The 26,055-nt window shown below is 41.5% G+C and overlaps 1 protein-coding gene across 2 annotated transcripts in view; it reads left to right on the plus strand.

The window, feature by feature from the left end:
* The window catches only part of CLPTM1L (CLPTM1 like), a 469,239-nt gene that overhangs the window by 132,367 nt on the left and 310,817 nt on the right, over positions 1 to 26,055 (plus strand). For both annotated transcript variants that reach the window (XM_063452024.1, XM_063452023.1), the window contains exon 6: positions 11,278 to 11,356. In XM_063452024.1, the coding sequence (XP_063308094.1) occupies positions 11,278 to 11,356 (79 nt within the window). The remainder of the gene's footprint in view (positions 1 to 11,277; positions 11,357 to 26,055) is intronic.

Below are 26,055 nucleotides of genomic sequence, written 5' to 3' on the forward strand. Positions count from 1 at the left end.
TTTGGTCATGCATATCGCTCATGGAACGGTCCAAGGTTCTGCAACCCTGATCCTGAGTCCGGGCACAGTCCGAGAGACCTCTGGGGCGAGTTAAGGGGAACCCTATGAATAGAGACGTGTCAGCTCAATTTGTACGTGAGGGTAACTCCGGAGAGCAGATCCAGCACTTGGATGCCAAATCTGTCAGTTTGATGTCCAGCTCGGACAAGGGCCATTTTGCGGTTCTCAGTTGTAGAAACCAACTAGGCGATACCTATAAGCCATATTGGTCCATTCCCAAAGGGAATTTAGTATTTTTCGCTTTCAAAGCTGTAACGCGCCGTTTGTCCCGAGGAAACATCTGTGTCCGTGTGTCGTCGACATCCAGTGGTTAGTCCCAGATAGAGTGCAAACCCTGTGTCAGGTGTTTGCGGGGTCCTTTCCGGACTCCGTCATGAAGACTGATTTTCTTGATGAATCCATCCGTTAGCCAACGTGTACCAGTGGTGCTTGGTGTAGCGTCTAGGAAGGCCGGTGGAGTGTCCAGGATCTGCTATCCAGGATCTGTTACATATGCAGCATGTGAGACAGGCACAGTAAGTAGGGAGAGGGGAGGCTGGCCACATGGCCAGCAGGCAGCAGGGCAGCTCGGTGAGTGAGACTGGGCTGTTCGCAACGCACGGAGCCCATGCGGCTCCAAAAAGATGGCCGCCGCGGCTCCAACAAAATGGCCACTGCGGCCGCAAAAAACGAGCGCGGCCTACCGCGTGGTGATCGCGCGGCACTTGCACGGTTGAAAAAGCAGCTCAGCAAGCGTCCAGGGGCCGCTGGGAGCAGGTGGGGAATAAGGGAGAAAGGGTATGGGTGACAGAGCCCAGCAGGGGAACCCGGTGAGGGGAAACAGATTACAGGCAGAGCCAAAGCATCATAGCAGGGACACCCATTCCCCATACGGCAGAGTGAGAAAAACTGCATAAAGTAACCCAGAAGAACAATAAATCAATGAGCAGTATCCAGAATCTATCAGATAAATAGCCTAAATACAGCAACAGATGTTAACAAGTGATACAGCAGCTACATAGCATGAAGTGGTATAGATAATAACAGAATAAACTGCATAGCTAAACCCAGCAATAGACTGCCTAGATAAACACAGCAGACAAACTGTTAAAACAAATCCAGCAAGAAACCTGCCTAAATAAATCCAGCAATTAACCCCTTAAGTCCGGAGGACGTATATTTACTTCCTTTTAAAAGCGGCTCTAAACGCCGCAGGACGTAAATATACGCCCTCCGGTTTTTAGTAACTTACCCGTTCGCCGGCGGTCCCACGCCGGCGATCGCGGTTGGGGGGACTCCCAGGGAGCCCCCCCCCGCGGCAGATCTTTCTTCTCCGGTCCCTCCCGGTCATGTGAGAGTGAGGTCCTTGCGAGGACCTCACAATCACATGGCCGGGATAGCTGGCTCAGGCATTGCCAGCAGGGGGACTAACTGTAATGACAGTTAGTCCCAGTGCTGGCTGAAATCAAATAAAAATCAAATAAGTGTAAAAAAAATTATATATATACTTAGATCATATATATATATTTTATATATATATATATGATCTAAGTATATATATATACACATATACATACACACACATACACTGTCTAGGTGTATTTTAATACTCTGAAATCAAATCAAATCAAATAAAATAAGTGTAAAAAAAAATATATATATACTTAGATCATATATATATGTTATATATATATGATCTAAGTATATATATATACACATACACCGTCTAGGTGTATTTTACTATTAATATATATATATATATTTATATATATACATTAATATCAAATTACACGTAGACTGATACTGATTACCGTATATACTCGAGTATAAGCCGAGTTTTTCAGCACATTTTTGTGCTGAAAAAACGGAACTCTGCTTATACTCGAGTCAATAGTCTGTATTATGGCAATTTACATTGCCATAATACAGACTGGGGGGAGAGGGGGCTGTCAGAGCTGTAACTTACCTTTCCTGCAGCTCCTGTCAGCTCTCTCCTCCTCCGCGCCGTCCGTTCAGTACCTCGGTCAGCTCCCAGTGTAAGTCTCGCGAGAGCCGCGGCTCTCGCGAGACTTACAGTGTGAGCTGACACAGGGAGCTGCACGGACGGCGCGGAGGAGGAGAGAGCTTACAGGAGCTGCAGGAAAGGTAAGTTACAGCTCTGACAGCCCCCTCTCCCCCCACTGAACTGCCAATGCCAATAGACCACCAGGGAAGGAGCCCCCTTAGGGGGGACGAAAATAATAATACAAATATTAATAATAATAATAATAAAAAATTAATAAAAGTATTAATAATAATAATGAAAAAATATTAAAAAAATTATAATAATAAAAAAAATAATATAACAAAAAAAAATTAGTATTAAAATAATAAAAACAATAATAAAAATGCTCACCCCCACCAAGGCTCTGCATCACACACTCAAACACTGCATTCATACACACTGCACTCATACACACACACACTGCATTCATACACACACTGCATCACACACACAAGCACATTGCACTCATACACACACACTGCATTCATACACACACTGCATCACACACACAAGCACATTGCACTCATACACACACTGCATTCATACACACACTGCATCACACACACAAGCACACTGCACTCATACACACTGCATTCATACACACTGCATTCATACACACTGCATTCATACACACTGCATCACACACTCATACACTGCACTCATACACACACACTGCACTCATACACACACACTGCACTCATACACACACACTGCACTCATACACACACACTGCACTCATACACACACACTGCACTCATACACACACACTGCACTCACACACACACACTGCACTCATACACACACACCGCACTCATACACACACACACACAGCACTCATATACACACACACAGCACTCATATACACACACACTGCACTCATACACACACACACTGCATTCATACACACACACACACTGCATTCATACACACACACACACTGCATTCATACACACACACTGCATTCATACACACACACTGCAAATAAATATTCAATTAATATAATTTTTTTAGGATCTAATTTTATTTAGAGATTTACCAGTAGCTGCTGCATTTCCCACCCTAGTCTTATACTCGAGTCAATAAGTTTCCCCAGTTTTTTGGGGTAAAATTAGGGGCCTCGGCTCATATTCGGGTCGGCTTATACTCAAGTATATACGGTAACTATATATATAATTATTGTTATATATATATATATATATATATATTTATAAATAATATAAAAATAAATAAATATGTAAATACGTAAAACAATTAAATAAAAAAATAATTAAAAATAAAATATTAAAAAATATATAGATGTGTTTTATGTCATTCTAACTGTATTGTGATATTAATATATATTAATATATATATATTTATATCAAAATACACGTAGAACGAAATAATATATATCTATATACATAAATATATACGTATATATCACTATATATATACCTATATATAAATAAAAATATTAAAAAATATATATATATATATATATATATATATATATATATATATATATACGTATATATACACATATGTATATATATACATATATTAATTCTACACATTTATTTATGTAATAATTTTACATAATTAGGTATCCTAATTAATTATAATTAGCGGGACCTGCCTGACAACCCATGCCGAAAGTATAGGGAATTTAATTTGCTAGCACTATATTTAACCCTTTCCAAGACACCACAAAACCTGTACATGGGGGGTACTGTTTTACTCGGGAGACTTCGCTGAACACAAATATTAGTGTTTCAAAACAGTAAAATGTATTACAACGATGATATCGCCAGTAAAAGTGACGTTTTTTGCATTTTTCACGCACAAACAGCACTTACACGGACGATATTATTGCTGCAATACTTTTTTACTGTTTTGAAACACAAATATTTGTGTTCAGCGAAGTCTTCCGAGTACAACAGTACCCCTCATGTACAGGTTTTACAGCGTCAAATATAAGGCTTGTGTTTCATTTTTTTCACATTAAAATTCGCCAGATTGCTTACGTTACCTTTATGAACCCATGGTAGCCCAAGAATGAAAATTACCCCTATGATGCCATACTATTTGCAATAGTAGACAACCCAAGGTATTGCAAATGGGGTATGTCCAGTCTTTTTTAGTAGCCACTTAGTCACAAACACTGGACAAAATTGGCGCTTTTTGCATTTTTCACACACAAACAAATACTAACGCTAACTTTGGCCAGTGTTTGTGACCAAATGGCTACTAAAAAAGACTGGACATATCCCATTTGCAATACCTTGGGTTGTCTACTATTGCAAATGGTATGCCATTATGGGTGTAAATTTATTTCCTGGGCTACTATACAGTCTCAAAGGCAACGTAACCAATCTGACTAATTTCAATTTCAAATGTAACACGCTATATTTGACCCTGTAACTTCCCAAAACACCATAAAACCTGTACATAGGGGGTACTGTTTTACACGTGAGACTTTGCTGAATACAAATATGTGTATTTTATTGCAGTAAAAGCAAACAGTATTATGACATTGACAGTTAAAATGCCATGTAGAACTTAAAAAAAAAAAAAAAAAAATCTTATTTTCTCCCATGTTTTTCATATTATTATGTTTCATAGCTAAATATTTGATATTAAATGAAAGCCCTGTTTCCCCTGAATAAAATGATATATAATAAGGGGGGGTGCATTTAATATGAAAGAGGTGAATTACGGTTGGACAGACATATAGCGCAAATGCCAGGTTTTGTTTACATTTTGTTTCGTTCACAACTTGTACATGTGGCTGCGGTGTTAAGGGGTTAAGCTGCCTAAACAAACCTAGTAAATAGACTGATTAAATAGACTGTTTAAATAAACAAGCCGCATGTAGGATAAAAAAACAACCCAGAGCAGAGACAACTCTGAGTTGGTGAGTGCTCACCTGGAGGCAGCAGCAAAGAAAGAGGAAGTGGAAGAGCCTGCTTAGGGATTTTTATACTACTGTTGCTTTGTTCTGATTGGTTGTTTTGAAAAGTTCTGTTAACTGTTTCTTTGCTGCTGGAGGTTTCAGTAAAGAAGGTAAAGCAAATATGAAGCCTCCTGTACTGCCATAAAATTGATAAATTGGTGCACAAAACATTAAAATATTCTATACACGTATCACAATCTATATAACATGTATCATGAAAATGAAGTGAAGTGATCACTAAAATACTTGCCCAGTACGAAGGTGCACTATTGTGGCGCCGAAACGCGCTCCGGGCATGTTTAGTCTTTCTTTATTTTTGTTTATTTGATTTAATTGAGCTTGATTTTTATTGACAATGGTGATTTGGGCTTAGTTAGTTTAGAATCATGTTAATGGTATTATAGTGGTAGAACTAGGTTATGGGCTCTGTTAAGCTTTGATAGGGACCACAGTAATAGATCATTGGGCGAGAGGAATTCTTCCACGGACATTTTCTTTTTTTCTTAACCCAGATACACTTGAGGTTTAATACAAATATAGGGTACTTACATTCTGAGGTACTTAGAGTGTCTATTGGAATATACCTAACCCACAGTTTTCCGCTGACCCAATGTTACGTTTAGGAATTACAAAAGGGTCTTTTATGTTTTAAGGACAGGATCTAGCGATCTATCAACTTTTCTGTCGGCTGCCCTAATACCTCATTCAGCCTACGCACACTAATATTTTTTGCTACATTATTGGTAATGAATGTTTACTTGAAGTAATACTATGTTGCAATACTTTTGCAATAACTCTGATATCATTTTGCAGCCGTGTTAGGGCTGTTACATCTGAGTACATTCATTCCATTTGTGTCCATATTTAAGTGGCTAATCTTACACCCCTATTTGTTAGACATTTAGTAGACATGACCCCTCACATTTATCCTAACATTTAAAGGACCACTATAGGCACCTAGACGACTAAAGCTCAGCTCAGCTTCAGCTCTAGTTTTAACCCTGCAGCTGAAAATATAGCAGTTTCTGAGAAACTGCTATGTTTCACTGAAGGTTAAACCAACCTCAACCACTGACAGGCGCTAGAGACACTAACGCGATTCTCACTATGGAAATCACCGTGAGAAGACTCTGGACGTCCATAGGAAAGCATTGAGTAATGCTTTCCTATGGGCGGTTTTAATGTGCACGCAGCTCTTGCCGCACATGCGCATCCGGATCTAAGGTCGGCAGAGGGAGCCCGGCGCTGGAGAAAGGTAAGTGGCTAAAGGGTATTTAACCCCTTTAGCCCAGCGAGAGGGGGTCCTGAGCGTGGGGTGGACCTAATGATCCTGTAGTGCCAGGAAAACAAGTTTGTTTTCCTGGCACTATAGTGGTCCTTTAATAAAGGAATTCTATTTAATTTTGGCACTGGCTATGTGAAGATATTGTCTTCTGATATCTTTTTAGACTTTAAATGTTCAAATAACCAGTAGGTTAACAAATTTTGGTTATCTTGAAATCTCTGATTAAATATCCTGTATATGTTCTATATTTGTAAGGGTAAGTCCAACATTTTCGGTTCCCTTGGGGAACAGTTTTCTGATTAAATACTTGGGGTTAAAACCTTTTGGTTGGTAAGTTCCCGATCACGAGACCAAATTTCTATTTACTCCTTTCTGATTATAAAAATAATCAGTGATCCACACAGGTGTAGCACAATCATCAACGTGGTAATTAGCAAATAAATAAATAAAACCTATAGATATACTTGCACAAAATATATATAATAATAATTTAAAAAAATGCAACAACTGCAATCCAAACTGTAAGGCTCTGGGGGCATCAGCCCATGGTGTGTGTGGAATCCAAATTACTCACCAGCAGCCGATAACCACGTTTACAAAACTGTATTCAAACTTAAAATCCACTCTGTAGTACACAAGGGGAAGCAGTTAGGAATATACAACTCAGTCCTCTGTCCTCTCAGGAGTTCTCTTGCATCCACTGATATTAGGCAGTTCTTATTTTACACTGATAACTGTATCTCACTCCGACACGCTCCCTCACAGTTTGTTTCCGGGTTCCGCATTCAACATGTTTCGCCCGCCTCGGGCATATGTGTTTGTGCCTATATATCGGTGTGTCTATATAACTGTGTGTGTCTGTATGTGTTTGATTATGTAACTGTGTGTCTGTATGTCTGTCATGTGTGACTTTGTTTGTTTGTGTGTGTCTGTGTATCTATCTGTGTGCATATCTGTGTTTGTATGTGTGTCTGTATATCTGTGTGTGTGTATCTATGGTTGTGTATGTGTCTGTGTATATAACTGTGTACATGTGTGTCTGTGTATCTGCATGTGTGTCATTATGTGTGACTTTGTGCCTGTGTATCTATCTGGGTGTGTTTCTGTGTGACTGTATCTACATGTGTGTCATTAAGTGTGATATGGTATCTGTATGTGTGTCTGTGTATCTGTATATTTGATTTTTTCCCCCATAGGCTAGGCCTTTGATTTTTACTTTCAACAAGATCCCAAATTTAGGGGGGGGGGGGTCATCTTATAATCAGGGTCTTATAGTCAAGCAAATACGGCACATTTAAAAGGATACCATAGGCATCCAGACCACTTCATCTCATTGAAGTGCTCTTGGTGTACTGTCCCTGTGCCATTTAGTAGTGTGGTACTCATCGCACATGCGCATTAGTTACCTCCATCGGCTGATGTCGGAGAAGGAGGCAGAACATGGCCGAGCGCTTACGGATCTCTGCATGGAATCGGGTAAGTGATTAAATGTTATTTAACATTACAGGGGGCTGGGGCTAAGGAACATGTTAGTTAGAAATACATCTTAGTGTTCCTAACACTAAAGTGTTCCTTTAAGAAAATGTAATCCACAATAATAGAAGTCTCATCATTCATAGCAGAAGGCCCATATCAAATTAACTGTTTAATACAGCAAACAGGAAGGGGATCTCCAATCTGGTAATAAGAGAGATCCCCAAAGTAAAAATAATTAATCCTAGATCAGTATAGATATACAATGGGAATAGCTAAAACAAAAAATGACAAAGTAGTGTGAAATAATGTTGCAGATTAGTAAATTGAGAGATCAGTGGACAATCCAGGCTTTAATCAACCCTACCTACAGTGCACTAATGCAAATAACAGCTACTTAGTATATCTAAAAGGAGATATTTAACCTGGAAAAAGGGTAAGTATAATTGGTAAAAAGACTTTGTAAAATAACACCTATTATTCACAGCCAATCAAATCCTAAACCTATTTGATAGTGAGCTGAAAGGAGAGAAAACATAGGAATGGGTTCAATGCTCTACAAATCAAATCCCTCAAATATAAATGTAAAATTCCCAACACTCAGCAAGTCAAGGTACAGAAGCGAACTAGCTGTCCATAAAGTCACATCTATCCAAAGGTAGCTAGAAAGTTTCTGACTAATCCATCAAGACAGCTGAATCCTGATACTCTGGTACCTCGGTTGTTCACATAAGTGAAAACAACCTACCACCACCCTGGGCTCTCCCTAATAAGTATCACATGACCATTAAATTGAATTTGAAGGCCTACAGCAAGTGATTAATACAAGTATACAGAACATGTATAAATGAATATCTAAAATGATGATGAAGTAATTTGAAATCAATTTTTTATTTGTTATTCAAAATGTACACTCTTCTCCCCTGGGTCTCTGTCATTTCTTTACAACTTTAGGTCACAATGTGTGTATACAAATCAAGATCACTGTGCTACCTTGTTTATCTTCAGGTTTTTCTTTTGTTTGTTTTTTTCTCATCTATTTTAATGATTTTATTGACTGTTAAAGCTCACCAAATGACATCAGTCATATCTACGAACGCTTAATAATGTGTCATTATTGTAACACTAAACAATGTGTTATGCTATGGTTTTAAAGGAACACTCCACAAAAAAGTTGATATACTCCCATTGAAAACATGCATGTATTTATTGATCTCACAAAAAAAAAAAAAAAAAGTGGTAATGGCTCCTACAGAACTGATATGTTACCCAGTGTCAGGTTATTCAACATGACACAAGACAAAGTGTAATTATATAAGAACAAACGACGATGGCACACTCATAAATGTTACCAATCCAATGTAATAGAGCCAACCTAAAAGATTATACATATAGTGTAGTATATCATGTAAAAATAGAAACAAAATAGATAATGAACAGATCAAACTCACATACTGCTGAAGCTCAGAAGCAGGCTTAGACTTATGCGTTCCACTTAAAAGTAAATTTTCATCCATTCACTCGGTAGACTACAGTCACCCTCCTTTCTCTTACCTCTTCATTCAGGCAATTCTTTCCACGAAGGAAATTCAGAATTTACCAGTATATATTGCTATACGTTTCAATTAAGTTAGTCTACATCCAGGTGCTTGGTTATCTGGTACTGGAAGGCTCCTTAAATATCACAAATATAACAATTATTACAGAGGGATGTAAGGAAACTATGGTAGATATAAAGTAAAGAAAGGAATTGTTAACCTATAAAACAAAAAAACATTAACTAGTATAAGGAGACTGAAGTTACTCCTATTTTAATTGTAGTTCTAATAAACAAATATTTAAAGTAAGTTTTCATAATTGAAACACATCAACGCGGGAAGAGCCTCAATTAAGACTTTCCCACACTTTGAAATCTCATTAGAGTCCTCTGTTTGGTTGGTCTGTAAGCCAATCGATCACAACGCTCTGACAGGCAAGTATCACTTCTCTCAAGACCTACCTATGATGTGGGGCCTTTGTAGCAACATTTAGTTGTTATGCCCCCTCCTGCTGCATGGCAGGTGGGAGCATAGGGCGGTTTACTACCTCCCTTTTAGTAATACATGGGTATTATTGACCCCCCAGAGATTACTTTTTATTTATTTACTTTTTTTTTTTATATGGTGACTGGCTAGCAAGTGCTGGTCAGGCGTCACATGATTAACCCTTTCATTGCTAAGGTCTTTAATTATTTCCCCACTGGCTGCTAGCACTGCAAGCAGTAAAGAGTTTTTTTATTGTTTTATTTTTTTAATTTATTTTTTTATAATCCAGGACCGAACGTCTGAAATTCAGAGCCTGATTTTCGAATATCTGGACATTGGTAAATATTGTGGAGAATTTCCATATTTTGCAGTTCAGTTGGTCCCCATAGGCAACCAAATGGTTTCTCACTTTTGGTACGGGGCAATAAAGACTTTAGTGAACACATCTGTAAAAATATAGTGTGTGTGTTAACTTGGCCATTTGGGTATTAATATGCTGTTAAAACTTTGAGGTTTGAAGCATTGAGAACCAAGCACCCTGATAAAGACAATCATAGTCGAAGTGCATTGTGCACTTTCTTTATTTGAATTGTTCCTTGATTTAAAATGGCTGCAAATTATACCAGCAGTTGCTTTCTTTCGTGGAATGTATTGCCTGAATGGATAGAGGCAAGAGAAAGGAGATCTGGAGTTTAAGTGAAAGGATGTGGAGATTCCACTTCTAAGTGGTGTGCATAAGTCTGAGCCTGTTTGAGGCTCAGCAGTATGCTCGTATGATCTGTGCATTATCAATTATGTTTGTATTTTTATGTAAAATACACTATCAGGGTTATTTTTCTAAAGTGAGAAAAAAGTGATTTCCAACTTTTAAGGTAAAAATAATGTTATTGTAATCTACTACGTTAGATATGCTTCTAGTTTGACTACTTTGGCCTTACATTTGAAATTCACTTTGAATTATATGTGTTTATGGTCTTGTTATATCTTGTTTATCACATTCCATTGGATTGGTAACACTTAGGTTTGCTCTGTCACCTTTTTTTTGTTTTTGTTTGGTTGATTATATGCATTTATTGCTGCATGCATTCATTTGGGATATTTCAAAAAAGCTTGTGAAAGCTGTAGATTTTCTTTCTGCAGCCTTTGCATGCCATCCCCTTTTCCATCCAAGGCAGTGACCAGTCAAGAGACTTCTTATTGAGAATCCTCTGATTTTGCATGCTGGAAAGAAGGGGTACAGAGTGAGTACGGGAACCAGAGACACTAGAACACTAGAGCATAGAGCCATGGTACTCTTAAACTGGGGAGGATACAGCCAGGGAGAATCAGCTAAAATAAATGTGCGCTTATATGCGCACAGTTCCTATCGTTCTAGTCTATAAACAAAATTAAATTAAATAATAACAATTTTAAATAATGTAGATGCAGTAAACAAGAAATTAAAATGTTTAATTATTTTTTCTTTTTTTTTTTACTAAAGGATACAGTTGGGAAAGTCTGTTAATTATCTTCCTATACTGTTTATTGATCAACTAAGCAATCGAGTGAAAGATTTAATGGTAAGTCTGTAACACTTTTATGCATTTTCTTATTCCTTAATGAATCATATTATGAAATTGTAATACTCTTCCGCTTCCTTTATTCTACATGGATCCGACTCTGCTTTTTACCCTTTTCCTAAACATTCTATCATCTTTTTATCCCTATTATATTTCTGTTTGTATCTCTATTTTTCCCACTCATTATGTTTCCAGGTATAGACACGCTTTTTATACTTTCTATCCGTGTTTATCCTTATTATGCAAGCTATACATGTTTTTTTTTTTTTTTTTTTTTATACCAGACCTCCCATCTGTCCTAAATTAGCCTATGTTTGTTTTTTCCTGGTGTCCCACATCTGGAAGTACAAGTAACTGTTATCAACCAGCCTATTAGACACATTTGCGATGTGATGACGGCTTTAGGATCAGTGCATTGGCAACACTTACTGAATGGTCTGATTTTAGTGTGGCCAGCCAGGAAGCTGTTAGCCTAGCCTGGCCTCTCTCTGTAGGCAGGCATACTCAATTTTAGCAGTACCCAGTGATACTAGTTTCATCCATGGAGGAGAGAGACCACTGAGACATAACTGAGATGGGCCTACAATGGCTCTCTTATGTTACTGGGATCCGGTGGGTGGGGGTTGTCACGGTTCGAGCCACCTTGCCCTTCCTTCTCCCTGTAGTCAGGTTGGTCCCTGGGACCTGTCTGGCCCTGAAGGTCCTTACTTCCAGTCCAAGTTCTTTCCTTTTGCTTTATTTATTGCCATTGGTTAACAGGTCTATTCTCTGATACACTGCCCGTCTCTGACCAGAAGGAGCTGTCTGGACCCACCAGTGGTGCAGCTCAGCTGCATTTCCCACTGTATCACTAGGGATCATGATTTCCCCCTCCATATATATATATATATATATATATATATATATATATATATATATTTTCCCTTAGCCCCTTCTCCATCCACAGCAGCTTTTACCCGCCACTATAGCCAATAGCCGTCCATACTGCAGCACCAAATGTCTTACCACAGATCTATCTTCATACTACAGTCCCTGTACCTTATGCTAGGTCCCCTGCCCCCGCGGCGACCTTGCTTACCTCATCACAGTGAGCGGCGTCATTATTATTACTAGAATCGCTACAATTTCTGGGGAAATTGTGTGAAGTGTTCTTGCCTCCACCAGTAGTCAACAACTGGAGTGGGCGGAGTAACTGGGTGGAGTGGCTTGAGTAACTGTTGTGTGATAGGAGGGGCTGGAGTAACTGTGGAAAGGTTGGACTAGGCAGAGTAACTTTATGGACTGGGCAGAGTAACTGTGTGGAGTGTTTGGACTGAGTAAAGATAGTAAACATTACACTAACCAATTGATTGATCAAATTTAAAAAGTGCACATGGCAAGCTTGATAGAGTGAGAAATGCATTTCAACTTTTATTTATTTATTCATATAGCACATTTAATTGCATTGTTGTTGCCCAAAGTGCTTCACAGTTACATTAAAACATGCATTTATAAAAACACTAGCAGCATTATCAAGCCTAGCAGATGAAGGTATGACCACATGCATTTGGGGGGTCTCAGCATCTTGACGTAGAATGGAGGTGAAGGTGTGCTATCTGTTTGATGATAATCAGTGTTTACAACCACGGTTTCCTGGCAACGCGCATGCCCTGTTTATGCAGACTCTAAGCGTGTTTACAACCACTGCTCAAAACACAATACACTTGATCATGATAGCTGTAATAACTGTGCAGTACTCCTGACTGGAGACAGTGCTGCACCCTGGAGATGTAAATGTGATCCAACAGGGTTTTTTTTTCTGTGGTGGCTGCCCAGACCAGTTGGGTTTATCCTCTTGAGTGACGAAGGTCAGATATTGGCTTCTTTGCTCTGCACAGAAAATCTTCATTGAAATCTCCACAGAGTATTATAGGTTGTCAATCCATTCTTTCCAAAGATTCCAAGAGGCCCAGCAGGTTAGTAAGGAATTGGCCAATACTGTAATCAGGTGGCCTGTAAACAACGGCGATCAAAGCTTGTACAGGGGACTCCAGCTTGACAACCAAGAACACCAAGTCAGTCACATTGTGATGATACTGCTTTTCAAAGGCCTTGAAATGGTTTCTGACATACAAGGCGACACCTCTGCCACCTTTACTTGCAATGTCAGGACGGTTTGTGTACGAGAGGTGTCTGTTGCGTTTGAACAGGTTGTAGCCCTCCAGCTGGAGACTTTCAGCAACAGAAGAGCCTGAGAGATGAGTTTCAGTGAAACATAAAACATCTCCAAGTGTCAACTCAATTTGATATCTTCAATGTGAGATGGTAATTCTTCCGTGTTGTGATGGATAATTGTTAATGTTTGCTGTTTGTCTGATGTCTGTAAAAACTTTAAGAGGGGCATAACACTTTCCAGCGATGCATTCTTCATTGAGTCCAGGGAGGCTGTGATTTCAGGATCATCAAATTCTGTTATGTGCAGTCCTTGCAGTGTAGTCGTTCTACTAAGAGCAACATAGGCCATTCCCAGTTGGAAGACCCGTTTCAATGAGACCACTGCCGACTGCATCGACATCCCCTGACACTTATGAATCGTACATGCAAAAGCCAAGTTCAGGGGGAACTGCCTGCGAACAACTCCTTTCTGTCTCAGGTTTTCCTCTACCCTTTCTATGTACACCAAGTTGTCAGCATCACAGGATGACTTGTTACGGTATCTCTGTCCTGCATTTGGATTGTCCAGCACAAGCCCAAGCTTGTTTACCGTAGTAGCACCATTCTCAGTCTGGATGAATATTCTTGCAATCTTGCCAAATGTCATGTTAACAAGCCCGTCTTCAACATGAATGTTTCTTGTGATCATGATACGGGCACCTTCAGCTGCTGGCAGGGTGTCAATTAAATTGTCTTTGTGTCCTTTAAAAAAGGTTGGTGTTGCCTCTGCATCACTACTGTTTTATGGTCTTTACTGTAATCGTCGGCATATATGTTGGTGACGTTTGAATGGAGAACAGACACAGTTGCGGCATTATATTTGTGAACCTCTTTCTTGGCGGCAAAGATGTGCAGCACGTCATTAGGTCAGTGGGTGGGATCTGTCAAAGCCTGAGCAAGCACAGCTTTGTCATCATTGCTTAAGGTGCCAGTCTTCTGCTTGACTCTGATTCTATTTAAAAGCTCAGCAAATGAAATGTCATCCTTCTGTCGCATGATCTCTGTCAGCGTGATCATCTGAAAGTTGTCTTTCCAGACGTCATTGGTATTTTCCTCAAACACGCAGAGTGGCTTACTTTTTCCCAGCGGGGGAACCTGGTAAAAGTCTCCTACTGCTAGTACTGACATACCACCAAAAGGTTTCTTGCTGCCTTTGATTTGCTGTAATCTCCAGTTGATGTAGGCAAACAGGGGCTTTGAAATCATTGACACCTCGTCAATATCAATGATCTCCGCATTTGACAGCTGTGCCCTCACTTCATCTATGAGATTTCCAAGTCCTTGGTAGGGTGGCAACTTCAGTAGAGAATGCAAAGCGCTGCCTGAAATGTTGAAAGCTGCTGGTCCTGTAAATGCAGTTAGTAAAACGCTGGGCATGGATATGTCTGCTTCCTCACGTAGTCTGGTAAATTTACAGAGTATCTTTGCCGCCTCAGCATAGATGCATTTTATCAGGTTTGATTTGCCTGTCCCCGCACATGGTTAGTGCACCAGTCACAAACTGAGTAGAATGTCTGAGCTTGTGTCCGGTTAAGGTTTCTGTACATTTTTCAAAGGAAATCAGGGCACATTTGTGGGGCCTTCACAGTAAGCGCAATTCCACCTGTTTGTGACGTGTATACTCCGGAACATCATCTTGTTTATTTTCATGAAGTGGCTCCCCTTCTTTGCGTTCCTCTATACATTCCAACCTACCCAACTCAACTTCTGGGGCAAAGGTGTTCCTAGCATCTTCAACAGGGCCATTTTTTACAAAGTCATCCAAGACTTGTTCCACAATTTTGTTGTGTTGTTCAAACTTCTTTTGGCTGTTGGTAACAATTGCAGACACTGCTCGGATTGCTTCTTCTCCTGGTAAGCTCACACAGGCGCATTTGTAAAATCCTGGAGTGTTGGGAACCTTACAGTTTTCAGTGATGACTCTGAGCGGTGGGGGAGGTAGAGTTTAAGCAGTCTGCTGTAGTAGTTCTCGGGGTCATTCTTCTCTGAGAAGCGTGCTTACCTGATGATTGCAGGCTTCCCTATTGTGCGTTTTTGAATCATTCCCATTTTATTCAAAAGGCTGACATGCTTGCCGTCTTCCTTTTGCTTGCCATCTTCCTTTTGCTTGCCATCTTCCTTCTGCTTGCCATAGACAACCCTGTAATGGGATGCAAAGTCTGCCAGACACATGGACTCAAACTCTGGTGTTTTGGGTCTGGCTCTGTATTTGTCAACAAAACTCGTCATCCACACATTAAGAGAATCGGCTGGTTTGTCCTGCAACGCACTGAGCGGGAGACTCATTTTCAGTGTGTTATCACTAGTTGACAGAAAAACAACCTCGCGTGAGCAAGACTTCATTTTCAGGCTGCACGTACGGGCCACAGACTCCTGGGCGCTGACCTCTCAGTGTTTTGAATAAGCCTGAAGAACTTATTTCATTTCTTCTCATTCTGTTTCTGGGCTCCTTTCTTTGACTATTGTTTTGAGATGGTCACTCAGCTCACGTTCTGGCTTGGATATGTAGGACAACATGTACATGATGCAACCATACTCATCAAGAATGTACTGGATGTCCATGTTGGCGTTCCAGGCCATCAGCAAATATGGATTGTAGTTGTTCACCCAGCAGTCCTTGACATCACGCTTCATTACAATCACGCTTGATTCAATGCCTCAATGTACGAGTTGTACTGATTCAAAGTCATATCACTGTGCCAGTAGCTGTGACATGTCTTCAAGCTGCACTTTCGGGTTATTAAGCAAATCCCAGACTGGTTTCAGTTTGTTTTTGGCTGCTTGTGGTTTCATTGCACAATCTCCTTGTTCTTCTGGCAACGGGTAAGTTATCCTCGTTTTTCTAATAGGTGGCTTTGGAAATCCAAATCTGCATACTCTGTTACCTTTCTTGCACAATTTTGAATGAGATCTGCTGTGCATTTGAAGTTCTGTTACAAATCTGTCAAGTAAGGCCTGTTTGGCTTCATCAGGCAGCTGGCATGAGATGTTATGATCTATAAAGGCACACACCTGGTCATCACTGTCTTGTCCAAATATAGGAGCTCCTGCTACCCAACAGAGACAATGTATATGAGGGCTCCCTCTCATTTGAAATTCAACCCGGTAAAAGTAATCGATAATTTCACCAATTGGCTGTGAAGGACCCAACAGCAGCTCTCGCATTAGAGTATCAACCAGTTTGTCAAACATGCGCATGGTGGTCACTGGGTTGCCTCGAAGAATGGCACACTTTTCAGCCCAGTCTAGCTCTGCAAAATCCACCTTTTGACCTTGTTGCACCTTTATTGCCGTTATTACCTCTGGCCATCTGAATTCTGCAGCAGAGAAGGTAAGAAAAAAATGTTTGCTTACCCGCTGCATTCGTCATTATTCGGCAATGGTTCAACCTGGGAACGGATTGCATTTATCAAGACGAGAGATGATAGAGGCATGGACCAGCACCAGATACAGCCTTTATCTTCTTAATAAAGTGCCTGACCCCCACTACAGCCCTTATCCCCACATTACCGTCTCTTTCCCACCACCGCAGCCTTTAATTCCTTACACTACAGCTCCTATCCCTGCCACATTACAGCTGCCAAACATTTTGCTAATTTGTAGTGTGCTTGTCTGTGCATGTTCCAGTGAATGTGTGTGCCAGTGAGATTGCGTATATATGTCTGAACTCACATGAGCTTAATATTGCATACATGTGAGTTTGCTCACAGTCCATAAGCCAGAACTGCACAGAAGTGTTTAAGTCAGTAGAGCTGACAGAGTCTGTGACAGGCCCCTTTACGACCCAGGTTCTTAAACACTTTGACTAAATTCAAGAGGGTGCCAGGGCACTGTTGGCACCATCACTACTACAGAGGGTTGTAGAGGTTTTTTTTTTTTTTTTTGCATGGAGTTTTCCCTTACTAGTGTCTTTCCCGAGATTAGGTTCTGAATCTGTCCCTGATTTTCATGATAGCGGTCGCCGTTATAAACCTGTAAAGTGCCTGGCAGCTTCCCAAGTTTTCTTCAGGGACCTTTCACACAGCAGTGATCTGATTGGTGGCCACCAACTGCCATACAGGGCCGGTGCAAATAATTTTGGGTACATAGGCGAAGATGCATTTTTCCGCCCCCTCCCCCCTCCCCCCCAAAAAAAAATTCTTCACCTGTGCCTCTTAACCTCCCTTTTGTGTTTCTTATCCCGTCTTTAAATATCTGTGTGTCTCCTATCTCTCCTGTTTGTATGACTCTTACATGCTCCCACATTTTGTGTGTCTTACTCCTCCCAGACCCTATGTGTGACTCCTTTTCTCCCAGCCCCTTTGTGTCTTTTACTCTTCCCAGCTCCTTTGTGTGTGTCTCTTTCCTTCTCAAGCCCCGCTGTGTGTTTTTCACATCCAGCCCCTCTCCCCGTCCCTTAATGGTTCCCTCCCTTCTCTGACCCTTACTGTTCCTATCCCCTCTCTCCTCCTTTCCCTGTCCCTTAGTGTTCCTCTCCCCTCCCCCCTCTGTTCCCTGTCGCTTAGTGTTCCTCTCCCCCCTCCCTCCTTTTCCTGTACCTCAGGGTATCTCTCCCCTCCTCTCCCTGTCCCTTGGTGCGCCACCCACCCCGATAGTGGTCCCCTCCCCTTCCTGGTGTGCCTCCTACCTTTCTTGTAGCGTGGCTGAGCGGAGCGAATCCCGGTACAGTGAGCTTTTCCTGTCAGTCCTGCCAGGAACAGGAAACAGAAGTTCCTGTACCACGGTACAGTCCGCTTGGCCACACTACAGTCAGGGGTGTATAAACACTGACAGTCACACACACTCAATGACAAACACAGACGTATCTGACAGCCAGACTCACTTATCTGACACACTCATTCATTGACAGACACTTACACGCACACTGACAGACACACAAATACTGACACTCATTGACAAACACACACACACTCACATGCCCAGACACACACACAAACTCACAGACACACATACTCACATGCACACACACACACACACTGACAGACACACATACTCACATACACTGACAGACACACGTACTCACACACATACTCACATGCACACACTCACTCACACACACACTGACAGACACACAAACTCACAGACACACATACTCACACACAAACTCACAGACACATACTCATACACAAACTCACAGACACACATACTCACATGCACACACTGACACACACATGCGCACACACACACACACTGACAGACACATATTCACATACACACTGACAGACACACATACTCACACACAAACTCATTCACACACACACTGACAGACACACAATCTCACAGACACACATACTCACACACAATCTCACAGACACACATACTCACACACAAACTCACAGACACACAAACTCACAGACACACAAACTCACACACACACTCACAGACACACAAACTCACAGACACACAAACTCACAGACACACAAACTCACAGACACACAAACTCACAGACACACAAACTCACAGACACACAAACTCACAGACACACAAACTCACAGACACACAAACTTACAGACACACAAACTTACAGACGCACAAACTTACAGACGCACAAACTTACAGACACACAAACTCACAGACACACAAACTCACAGACACACAAACTCACAGACACACAAACTCACAGACACACAAACTCACAGACACACAAACTCACAGACACACAAACTCACAGACACACAAACTCACCGACACACAAACTCACCGACACACACACATGCACACACTCACAGTAATAAATAATGTAAATTGAATTTAAATTTCCCACCCAGCCTTCCTACCTGGAGAGCTGGCATGGGTCTCTCATTGGTGGTCCAGTGGGGTTGCTGGGAGGCGTCCGGCTGAACTCGATTGCGAGGTGGCGAGGGAGCTCTGATCTGCTCCCTCGCAGGCTGTTTTCTGATGCCGCGGGAGCCGGAATATGACGTCATATTCCGGCTCCCGCGGCATCAGCAAAAGGCGCGCGAGGGAGCCGGTCAGAGAGATCAGAGCTCCCTCGCCACCTCGCAATCCAGTTCAGCCGGACGCCGTGCCGGGGATCCAGGAGGTGACCTGGCAGGAGGGAGCACTTCCCTCCTGCCGGTCACTGGAATTTTGCGCCCCCAGAGCCGGTGCGCCCTAAGGCGGCCGCCTGTGCCGCCTTATGGACGCGCCGGCCCTGCTGCCATAAGTTAAGCTTCAGGGGGCCGACACCTTCACCAATTTGCCAGGTGCCTGAGCTGCACCAAGTGGATAATGGCTACCGCAGCATAGCAGCAGCCTACTTGGCATTGCCGAGCACCCTCAGCCCATGTATTGGAATGTCACCCTTTCTTGCATGGTAACAGGGAGGGGGGAATTATTGTTTTTTCTTTATTTTTATTTTTTAATTTCTTTTGTTTTTTTTAAAATAATTATAAGATCAATAATAAATGAAGATCCTATCCCACCCCTATAAATATAATACACAAACAGACCTAACTGCTTATACACACAGTGCATCCCTTATACACATACTGCACCCTCCCCCACACACAACATCCCCTATACCCCCCCACACACTAACTATATCCACTATACACACACTACACCCCTATACACAAAAACTATATCCCCATTACTCACACAATATCTCTTAACCTGCACACTACATTCCCCATGCACACATGCAATACCCCTTATACACATATGCACACTGTACCCCAAGTGCACAATACAGCCACTATACACAAACACACACTACAACCCCAATACATATACAATACAGCTTCTAATATACACACAAAATGCAAGCCCTAGATAGATACACAAACACCCTAAAGCCCCAATGTGCACGAATACACACATACGCACTGTACAATCCCATGCATAGTTCACCTCAAACAGACATGTTTACACACACACACTACACTAGAAACATCCTTCTCTAGACATCGCACAGCCTCCAAACACATGCATTATTACAGGCAGCTTATTTTATATGTATTTTATTTAGTATTTTTGCATAGTTGTTATGCATTTGTTTCACGTTCCACTTTTTAGAGATTTGGATGCTCTCTAATCTGTAGACAGTTCTCTATTTTGTGGCACAAGATTGTATTTTTGAAGTCTGAGATTTGTAAATTATCTGGTAATTAAACTCAGGCTGGAACTGCTGCAAAGCCACTGCCGCAGAGACATACTAGGAATGGCAGATGGATCACTGTAGGATCTGGTAGACTTAGAGTTGTGGATAAAAGGCATATTGCACAGTCTGTTACTCTACATAATTTTCTGCACTTTCAGAGTGTAATGGTGTTATGGAGACAGGCTCAGGTACTGAGGGTAGTGGTGTTATGGAGACAGGCACTGAGGTTAGTGGTGTTGTGGAGACAGGCTCAGGCACTGAGAGTAGTGGTGTTGTGGAGACAGGCTCAGGCACTGAGAGTAGTGGTGTTGTGGAGACAGGCTCAGGCACTGAGAGTAGTGGTGTTGTGGAGACAGGCTCAGGCACTGAGAGTAGTGGTGTTGTGGAGACAGGCTCAGGCACTGAGAGTAGTGGTGTTGTGGAGACAGGCTCAGGCACTGAGAGTAGTGGTGTTGGGGAGACAGGCTCAGGCACTGAGGGTAGTGGTGTTGTGGAGAAAAGGCTCAGGCACTGAGGGTAGTGGTGTTGTGGAGACAGGCTCAGGCACTGAGGGTAGTGGTGCTGTGGAAACAGGCTCAGGCACTGAGGGTAGTGGTGTTGTGGAGACAGGCTCAGGCACTGAGGGTAGTGGTGTTGTCGAGACAGGCTCTGGCACTGAGGGTAGTGGTGTTGTCGAGACAGGCTTGGAGACTATGGTTAAGCCTAATAGAAAGCAGTTGTTGTTGGGGGATTCCATCATAAGAGGTGTGGAGATGGCCAAAATTTGGTCTTGTGAGATGTCTTTCCGGAGCTACTGCTCACAGAGACAGGATACGTATTTGTAATATTGTTAAGCGAACAAAGCAGGAAGGGGAATTGGATGTACTTGTCCATCTAGGGACAAATAACTTGACTTGCAATGAGGATTCAGAGGTTAAGGAAGTTTTGTGATGCGAACATAGAGTCTGTTTGGGTTACGTTAGAATTTGGTAATCACACAGTAACTCGTGTAGGTGTGATTTATGGGCCCCCAGGACAAATAGAAGAGTTAGATAATCTACTAGTTTAGGAAATGGCTATGACAATGAAGGGGGTTATCATCATGGGTGACTTTAATCTTCTTGATGTGAATTGGAAAACAAATTTAGCTGCTTGTGCTTGTTTATTCTAAACTCCCTACTGGGATTGTCTTTAAAACAAGTCGTTGAGGAGCCAACTTGTAAGGAGGCCATACTAGATTTAGTGTTAACAAATGGAGATTTGGTATCAGATATTACTGTAGGTGAAAGTTTAGGATCCAGTGATCATCAGTCAGTGTGGTTTAATATAAGAACAGTGACTGAGTCACACCACACAAAACCAAAAGTTTTAGACTTTAGAAAACCAGACTTTTCTAAAATTAGAATATGTGTAAAGGAGTCATTATCAGATTTGGAGCAATTTAAAAGGAGTCCAAGAGAAATGGGATTATTTAAAAGTTGCACTGCTGAAGGCAACAGAAAATTGCATTAGGCTTGTCAGTAAAAGCAAAACATTCAAGAAGCAACTGTGGTACTCTGCAGATGTGGCCAAAATAGTAAAAAAAAAACTAAAGTTAGCATTTAGTAATTATAAAAAACCCAGAGTGAGGAAGACAGAATGCTGTATAAGTTTAGGCAGAAAGAGGCTAAGCAAGTTATAAGAGCTTCCAAATCTCACACAGAAGAGAAAATAGCACAGTCATTAAAAAAAAAAAAGGGGACAAAACATGTTTTAGATACATAAACGAGAAAAGGAAAGTAAAACAAGGATTAGTTAGATTAAAAACAAAAGAAGGAAGGTATGTAGATGAGGATAAAGGTCTAGCTGACTGCCTCAATTAATATTTTTGTTCAGCATTTACAGAGGAAAATTAAGGAAATGGACCTCAGTTAGTGATACCGGAGAAACTGACGGAAGCCAAGCACAGAGAGATGGACACAGGTTTCTTCAGGAAGGAAGAGATTCTTTATTGGATCACCGATCGGGACTCAGAGGGACTAGCGTCACCAAAATACAGCAAAGTCTGAGTACTGAATACATAGAGTACATTCCTTATATAGCACTGTAGCTCCTCCCACAATTAACTACACCCACACATACCCTTAACCTATTTAATGAATAGAGTCTAAACTCATCCATCCGGTCTAACCACGTGGCTCATCTGATACAAAGGAGAGGGACGCGTAATTCCAGTTCTTACATTCCTGCACCTGGTCAGTACAGTGATGACAGTATCTTAGCTACGTGTAATTAACCAACTGATACTACAAACACATATACATACATATGCCTTGTGGCAATCTTAGCCTGCTAAACTTGTATTTTACTGGAATTACATCACATTCCCCCCTTTGATGCCTCTGATATTTCACAATTACTTGAGGCATCACTTAACCTTGGTTTGCATATACCTCAGGTTACCATGAACCAGACCAGACTTATCTTATGATGTGAATCTTCAACATTCATCTTCTTGCATTGGTTCTCCCTGATCTAGAGCCTTATACTTATATATCGCCATTATCTGTGCAGCAGCCTTCCTCTCTGCTATACTTCCTATCAGGCTTTGCACAGACCTAACTACTAAGGGTATAAGACACGGTAGGAGTAGACACAACAGTAAAATCAGTAGGACTCCACCTACCACTGCCTTAAGCCCTCCAAACCACTCATACCAGCTACCAAACCAACTACTTGGATTGTACCCTTTCCATACCTGAGTAGGCACATGCGCTAGTTTAACCATATGGCTAGTAAGCTCAGCTATTGCTTGCCCTTCGTCATCTATTTGAAGACAGCAATTACTTAGGTTAAACTTCCCACATACACCTCCCTCTACTGCCAAAAGGTAATCCAAGGCTAATCTATTTTGGTAGACTGCTGTCCTCATCCTGGTGTTATGCTTCGCTAGAAGATTGAGCGCTTGTGATGTCTCATTTGTGATAATCTCAACCACCGCCTGTAATCTTATAATACGGTTGAGCATATAAATAGGGGTTCTATAACCAAAGGTACCATCCTCAGCCCACGTGGCTGGCCCATAGTAATCTATAATACGCTGGGGAGGCCATTCATCATCTTCCCAGGCGCCTATCTCTATGGGTCCCCTTTTCTTCCTATGATTCACATCATACACTTTAACACCTAAAGTCTCACCTGTTTCAATCGGTAACAAGAAGAAGGATGGTTTGAGCATACCCAACACACATGCCCCTTCCCAGTCCTGTGGCAGCTCCGAATAGGCTTTCTTACCACAGATCCAGTACAAATTTGCTGGGGCTCTCCAAGTAGATGTGATGGATAGATCAAACCACACATCCTTTAAATTGGCATATCTAGCAAACGGGTTAGATGGTTCTGAGACATTTGAAGCCGACCACCAAGTTGTATTCTTTGTATCATCATCATAAGCTTTTTGCCCTAGACAAGTTAATTCTCCTACAGAAGTATTATACATTATTCCTTTCCTTGCTATGCAAACATAACCTATGATGGAGGTCTTTAATCTCCACTCAGATTTACCTCTAACACTCATATGATAATCGGCTTGTGTAGATATTAATTGGTCAACTGCCTCAGAACCGGACATTACCTCCTTTGCTTCCCAAGGCCATTGGTCTCCCATGTTAGTACCTCCACACACATAGCAGTTGGTAACATTAAGACTACCGGCAATACTTTCAGCTAAATCGATGAACAGGTTTTTAGCATTATGGGGGATCTTATTATCTATACTCATCTCTTCGTAAAAGGAATGGTATACTTGATGAGTCTGGGAGGATACCGTATCAGTCTCTATTCCTATAAACAATAATGTCCCAGGATCTAAACCCGTCCCGTATATTTGAAACCCAAATAAATTTCCATACTTATCTAAGAACTTGTCGGGGTTATTAATGAGTATATGGACTGGGTTGCATTCCATAGACTTACAATAAGGGCTAGTCGGCAACTTAGTCACTATCATGTCTTTGTCTACTGTCTGTCCCCAAGTTGCCCACCCCACACAAGACCAATATGGGCAAAAGTTATAATCTCTATTTGGGCATCTAGGACTTACATATTTATTTTTGCTACTGGGACAAATATATTTATCGTTAGACCCATACGTCCTCTCCCATCTAAGATCCCCACATACATTCCACGGCTTTCTACCACTCGATATCGCTTTACACGCATCAAATAGCAGAACACCCGAAGAATGTACGGATTCTAACACCGTTTTATTAATTAGGGTCCCCTGAGGATCTCCATTCCTGAGAGTCAACCAAATTGTACGAGGCTGATACTCCGGACTGAAGCACTTAGGTTCTCCTACTCCTAAATGGCACACACTATAATCTATATTTAAGTATCTACATCTCGATACATCTCCTTTACATTCGTATTGTGAATGCCAAATTAGGGTTTGGGAAATATGGTTACCTGTTCTCGTAGTCTTAATGCATACCTCACAGCTAGGAGTGTCGGTACCTCTACCTTCCTGAATATAAAAACACATATAAATAAACACTATCAAAAGCACATCTTTCGCCGTCATCCTCAGTCTTCGTCCGTGCGATGGCGCCTCAGCTTCCAGGATGTGAGGGGCTGCAGGGAATGGAGTTCTGCTCATCTTCACAGGTGTCCCTTCGAGACTTTCCTGGCTTATACACTATGTGATGGTAAGCGGACAGGCTTTATTATGGCCTTCTCACTCACACCTGTAACAATAAAATTTGTAATCCACAATAATTCCTCGTTACTCCGACTGAGTAGTGCGTTTTAACCGGATCTTGCAGGGATTCTCTGGATCTGCTGTAACTTGCCAAGAATCGACTGCTGCTGGTTTAACCCTGGAGTGATGTATCCACGGAGTCACTTCTGCTACTTTTATTGCTGTAGGGGTAGACAAAAGAACAACATAAGGACCTCTCCACTTGGGCCCTAACGGTACATTATTCCACTCTTTAATCCACACTTGATCTCCTGGATGATAACTATGAACAGGGGGATAAATATTCACAGGTAATCTATCTTGTACCCATTTCTGTACCTCCTCCATAGTCTTACCCAACTCTACAACCTGCTGCCGGGTAATTCCTTCTCCCAACTGACTCAAGTCCCCCCTTAAGTTACCAAGTACGGGAGGTGGTCGCCCATACATGATTTCAAAAGGAGAGAGGCCCATCCTTCTGGTAGGGGTACTGCGGATTCGCAATAAAGCTATGGGTAAGAGAACGTTCCACTTAAGTTGGGTTTCCTGACACATTTTAGCCAACTGGTTCTTTATAGTTCTATTCATTCTCTCTACCTTACCAGAACTCTGGGGTCTATATGCAGTATGAAGCCTCCACTTTATACCAAGCATATGAGTCAGTTGTTGTAGGCACTGGTGAACAAAAGCTGGACCATTGTCCGATCC

This window comes from Pelobates fuscus, chromosome 4 (assembly GCF_036172605.1).
Source record: "Pelobates fuscus isolate aPelFus1 chromosome 4, aPelFus1.pri, whole genome shotgun sequence".
Classification (NCBI taxonomy): Eukaryota; Metazoa; Chordata; class Amphibia; order Anura; family Pelobatidae; genus Pelobates; species Pelobates fuscus.